Source organism: Aedes aegypti, chromosome 1 (assembly GCF_002204515.2).
Source record: "Aedes aegypti strain LVP_AGWG chromosome 1, AaegL5.0 Primary Assembly, whole genome shotgun sequence".
Lineage (NCBI taxonomy): Eukaryota > Metazoa > Arthropoda > Insecta > Diptera > Culicidae > Aedes > Aedes aegypti.
This window is the reverse complement of record NC_035107.1, coordinates 125,408,109-125,414,108: the sequence shown is the minus strand read 5'-3', so window position 1 is coordinate 125,414,108 and position 6,000 is coordinate 125,408,109. Positions and strand designations below refer to the sequence as shown.

The window sequence follows — 6,000 nt, the reverse complement described above, 5'->3', positions numbered from 1 at the left end:
GTGTGACGAAATTCCTGGAGGACCCTTAAATTAAGCAACAACAGACACCAGTGTGCCGCAGTAGTTCATCAAATCGTAAACCTTGTTCCTGATCATGACTAATGATGCCTTCATAAACTACGCAAGAGATCAATGATTGAAAATTTCATATGAATCTAACAACATTGGTCAAAATAGTGGTACGCTAAGCACAAATAAATTATAGAAAAAAACTAACTTGGTATGTTTTGATGTTTCATTTCGAAGCCAAAGAAATCTTAACACCTGTCCACGAAGAATTATGTAGTAAAAGTATTATAGCTAAATTCTACGAATACTGATTGAATACATCCCTTCATCAAAGATGGGCTTGTGTAATCCGATTTGTAAATAAAATCATATAAACATGTAAAATTGTTTATATCGAAACAAAAAACAAAAATATGCCAAGTTGTGAACGATAGTGATTTATCTTTATGCATGTATATTATTTTGTATAAACTAACTAAATCAAAAATATTTATAACCCCACATATGTCTATTCACACGTCTCGCCGGTTGGTATAAAAACTACTCATAGGGCAAAAAACACGACCATTTTGCGTTATGCTGTCGACTATCAACTATTTCTTGTGGGGCGAAACCGTACTTACTGAGCCCTTGGAAAAAGTTTCATTCACAATAAATGGTAAACAGTACACTATTGGAGCTCATACGTGCCCGATCGATACAACGCTAAACACATTCTTGAGGAACCATGCCCTACTACGAGGAACTAAATTCATGTGTCTGGAGGGTGGCTGTGGTGTATGTACGGTGTACGTTGAAAGACGGGATCCTGCAAGCGGAGAAAAAGAATCGATTGCGGTAAATTCCTGTCTGTTGTTGGTGTTTGCGTGTCATGGATTGGACATCACAACGATCGAGGGAATCGGAAACCGAAAGGATGGATACCATCCACTTCAAAAGCAGCTGGCCAAGTTCAATGGGTCTCAGTGTGGAATGTGTTCGCCGGGAATGGTTATGACGATGTACGGTTTAATGAAATCAAAACATGGAAAAGTTAGTACTGAGGAAGTGGAAAATGCATTTGGTGGAAATCTTTGCCGATGTACCGGATACAGACCGATACTGGAAGCGTTTAGATCTTTTGCGACGAGTTCTGATCAATTGTGCGAAGATATTGAAGATTTTGTGAAGATCTGTCCAGGTGAATGTACAAAATGCGTTAGCAAATGTAAAGTGCGAGATGATAAGCGACCAATTAAAATAATGTTTGTTGATAGAAGAGAGTGGCATAAAGTGTACACTTTGCAAGAAGTTCTGAATATTCTGAAGCAAATAGGAGATCGACCTTATATGCTTGTATGTGGAAATACGGCTCATGGAGTGTACAGGAGAAACGAAAATGTTCAAGTGTTCATTGATATCAATTCGGTAGTAGAACTTCACGAAGTTTCAATATCAGACACTATTTTAGTGGGAGCAAATATCACGTTAACGAAATTTATGGAATTTTTGGCGAATGCTGCAGGTCAAGGTCCACAGTATTACTATTGTAAAGAAATGATCAAACACATACTGCTAGTAGCTCATCCCTTAGTTCGAAATGTTGGGAGTATAGCAGGGAATTTGAGCTTGAAAAATCAGCACCGTGAATTTCCATCGGATATCAGCTTGCTACTGGAAGCTGTTGGTGCAAAGCTTACTATAGTGAACGAATTCGGCCAACAAAACGTGGAGAGCATCGTAGATTATATATCGTCCAGTGCCCAGAAGAAAGTAATACGTTCTATCAGTCTACCGGCCCTCGATCCGAACGTGTACGTGTTCAAAACATTCAAGATTATGCCCCGTGCTCAGAACGCATTTGCTTTAATGAACGCTGCGTTTCTGCTGAAGTTCGATGCATCCAAAACAATCACCGAGGAAGCAAGAATCTGTTTTGGGAACATAAGTGCCAATTTCACTCGTGCTGAAGAAACAGAACGCTTTTTGGTTGGCAAAACTGTGTTCAGTAATGACTCTCTTCAGGCTGCAATTAAATCGCTGAATGCTGAGCTACAACCTGATTGGATTCTACCCGAGTCATCCGCAGAATACAGGAAAAATATGTCAATAGCTTTGTTCTACAAACTTGTGTTGGGTATTGCTCCAGTGGATCAAGTAAGACCGCAATTCAGATCTGGTGCAACTGTACTGGAGCGGCCTTTATCATCCAGTAAGCATTCGTTTGACACATATAAGAAGTATTGGCCACTTACTAAGTACATTCCCAAAGTAGAAGGTTTATCGCAATGCGCAGGTGAAGCGGAATACATCAACGATATTCCTCCTTTTCCTAACGAACTATTTGCGGCGTTTGTGGTCGCAACTGTTCCACGCTCCAAAGTTGCTGAAATTAATCCGTCAGAAGCACTCAAGATGGAAGGTGTTGTGGGATGTTTCACAGCCAAAGACATACCAGGAGCCAATTCGTTCACACCTCAAGTGCTGGGATTCCCAGAAGCTGAGGAAATACTATGCAGTGGAAAAGTATTATACTACGGCCAACCAGTGGGAATCGTGATAGCTGAAACTTTTGAAATTGCTAACAAGGCTGCCAAGTTAGTTGAAGTCACATATGAAAGAGATGGTAACAAAGTTGTTCCTCTTCGGCTAACTGCAAGTGACGGTGAATTGAGTAGTAAAACATTCGAAAAGGTTGGTGAAGAACATGATACTGCCAAGGTTAAAGACGCACGTAGTGTCGTTGGACGAATGGAACTGTTCGGTCAATCTCATTTCCCACTTGAAAAGCAAACATGCATTTGTGTTCCACAAGAAAGCGGTTTGGATGTCTACCCGTCGGCCCAGTGGATGGGTGTTACTCAAGTGGCTGTCGCTCAAATGCTCAATGTTCCTCACAATCGAATCAACATTTTCATAAGGCGTTTGGGCGGAGCTTTCGGAAGTAAGGTCTCCCGTCAGGGATTGACGGCCTGTGGCGCAGCACTGGCCGCTCATCTCACCAATCGTCCTGTCCGGTTCAACCTTACTTTGGAAGCAAATATGCAGCTTATTGGAAAACGCTACGATTGTATTAGTGACTACGAAGTTCACGTTGATGATCACGGTAAAGTTCTCAAACTAACAAACTACTTTGCACATAATTTTGGATCGTCGTTCAACGAGCCAGTTTCAAACTCATACATAATGATCTTTCCTAACTGCTACGAAAGTAGAGCTTGGAAGATCATTGGTAAAATGGTAAAGACTGATCTTCCTAAAAACACGTGGTGTCGAGCACCGGCATCCACTGAAGCCATTGCCACGGTTGAGACAATTATGGAAAACATTGCTCATGTTACGGGGAAGGACCCGTTAGAAGTTCGTCTCGCAAACATGCCAAAAGACAGTAAAATGCGATTACTTATACCGGAGTATTTACAAAGAATAGAACTCTACTCTCGAAAACAATCCATCGACTTGTTTAATGAGAAGAACCGGTGGAAAAAACGAGGCATTGCATGGATACCAATGAGATTCCAAACAGATTTTCATGGAATATTCTATGCTTTTGTTGCCATCAATATAGGAGACGGTTCCGTGGTTGTGACTCATGGTGGAATTGAAATGGGTCAGGGAATCAACACCAAGGTAACTCAAGTCATCGCTTCCACATTGGGCATTGAGTTGCATATGGTGAGTGTGAAACCTTCCAATACTTGGACTGCGGCGAATTCTGATCCGTCGGGAGGTAGTATTACCAGTGAATCAGTGTGCTACGCTGCAAATGAGGCTTGCAAGACATTACTGGAAAGAATGAAGCCATATCGTCAGAAATACCCAGATGCTTCGTGGTTTCAACTTGTGCAAATTTGTTACGTTGCAAGTGTGGACTTGAACGTCAGTTTCATGTTTAGAGCTACAGATGTTTTGCCGTATTTCATATGGAGTCTATGCAGCGCAGAAGTCGAAATCGACGTACTTACCGGAAATATTCTCATTCGTCGGATGGATGTTCAAGTGGATACTGGTGAAAGTATGAGCCCGGGAATCGACCTTGGCCAAGTTGAAGGAGCTATTGTAATGGGCTTGGGATATCATTTGGCTGAAGAGTTGATATATGATGCAACCAGCGGAAAGCTATTGACGGATCGTACGGTAAACTACAAACTGCTTGGACCCAAAGACATTCCAGTGGACTTCAGAGTTAACTTCTTAAAAGGGAGCTCCAATCCATGTGGAGTACTGAGATCAAAATCCGCTAGTGAACCACCCCTCAACTTGTCAGTGGTAGTTTTGTTCGCACTAAGGAACGCTTTACAATCTGCTCGCAAAGATGCGGGACTACCGGATGATTGGATACCGCTTAGCACAGCCTCTACGCCAGAGAAGATTTTTTTGAAATCTGGATGCACGACGGAACAATTTTTACTAAATTGATCATACACAATCTTCGAATAAACATCAATAAAATCTTTAAACTCGGAAGTTTTGTTTTATTTATTTCTTTACCAGCTTTGTGATTTTAACTACGGCAAAAATTCTTTCTACTAAAAAGCATATCATTTCATTACACTTCATTTGCTTTCAAAATACAACTTTATTGTACCTTCATTGGAATTTTCTGAGATTTTCTCAGTTGCAGCTTATCCAACCCGAACGTGGCCAACTGAACGATATTGCTCGAGCAGAACTCAAACAAATTGCGTCGCGTATGGACCTGAACGTGTGTCTGATCCGATTCGATTCCCATGAGAATCCGCTGCGCGACTTCTTTGCTGGACAAATTAAGATTCGGCGCTAGCTTTGTCTGGTGTTTTTGCTGCTGCGGATGATTGGTGAAAACGGTGGTTAACCGGATGTTTTCCGGACGGCTGAGACCAGAAGCCACTTGAGTGCGGCAAATACTTTCTACGAGATCATCATAATCCGGCAAGCAGTCTATGGCAGCGTGAGCTCTACTGGGAGTGTTTTTGATGGAGACAATGCGTCCAGAGCCTTGATGTAACATGTCAGGGACGAAGCATGTGAGGAGCTAAAATTTAGCAGAGGAATTAACATGATTATCAAAATTCCACCAACCAAAAGTTACGTTAACATATCCTAAAATGTCGCTCGATGTCTGACTGACGAATTGTTCCATTTGTTCGTCCGTTATTCCGATACCGTTGTCGCATTCTTGATGAATCACCAACTGAATCGAACCAAATTGTGTTTTGAGCTTCGATGCCAGTTCACTGACCTCTTTCCTGCTGGATAGGTCACAGTTAAATTGTTGATGACGAACTGAGTCCGATCGTTTCCCGGAAGGAGGAGTGACTAAAGCCACGCGGCATTTGTGAATCTCGATCAACAGTTCGCACAGTAACTGCGAAAGCGGGGAGCATCCATTGGTTATCTACAAAATATGGGATGATGTTAGGGTGTTGTTCATAAGTGTATACTGCAAAATACCAAAACGTTCCGTTTATGTAGAATTGATTCGTTGGACATTATGAGATGAGGTGCTGATGCTTTCTATGCTAGTGGAATGTTGTTCATCTTATGGACAAAGTGCTTCCTGAAAAAGAACAGAGAAAACATTTTTTGTCAAGACTGATGAATAAATGCAATTTAGTATATCAGAAAAAACATAGTACAGCAAAACGCTATACTAAATATTTTAAGCGGTTGTTTTGATAATGATTTTTTTTTTTGGAAAATTGTGTACCTTAAAAGTTTAACGCACAGCTATTCGGCAAGATCAAGCTAAAGATCTCGGGTTCTAATTCCATCTTTCCTGGTTTGGATTTTTTTGACTTCCCGAGCGGAAGAAAATAACTACTAAATACCAATTTGAGGTATTCCATACCATATAATTTCCAATACTTACAATCTGAATGAGGTATGAATGAGCCCTATATGGCTATATGGTGCAGAATATAAGGTGGACTAGGATCCCTGAAGGTGATTGTACAATGTCAAGACTTGTGCTCTTCAAAATTTGCGGAGTGGCTTCGTTCTATAATCATCTGAAATGATCCTAGTCTTCAG

The 6,000-nt window shown here is 41.1% G+C and overlaps 2 protein-coding genes across 4 annotated transcripts in view; one reads left to right on the top strand and one right to left on the bottom strand.

The window, feature by feature from the left end:
• The first annotated feature begins 762 nt into the window (after positions 1-762).
• Positions 763-4,009, top strand: LOC5567568 (xanthine dehydrogenase 1). Its single transcript, XM_021838562.1, has 3 exons — positions 763-3,094; positions 3,557-3,663; positions 3,893-4,009. The coding sequence occupies exons 1-3, from the start codon at positions 763-765 to the stop codon at positions 4,007-4,009; spliced, it is 2,556 nt and encodes an 851-aa protein (XP_021694254.1).
• A 523-nt stretch (positions 4,010-4,532) lies between these two features.
• Positions 4,533-6,000, bottom strand: part of LOC110676980 — a 75,968-nt gene continuing 74,500 nt past the window's right edge. For all 3 annotated transcript variants that reach the window (XM_021847177.1, XM_021847191.1, XM_021847186.1), the window contains exons 2-4: positions 5,422-5,527; positions 5,060-5,365; positions 4,533-5,002 (exon numbers count right to left, since the gene is read on the bottom strand). In XM_021847177.1, coding sequence (XP_021702869.1) covers positions 4,568-5,002; positions 5,060-5,365; positions 5,422-5,460 — 780 coding nt within the window. In that variant the 5' untranslated portion in view covers positions 5,461-5,527 and the 3' untranslated portion in view covers positions 4,533-4,567. The remainder of the gene's footprint in view (positions 5,003-5,059; positions 5,366-5,421; positions 5,528-6,000) is intronic.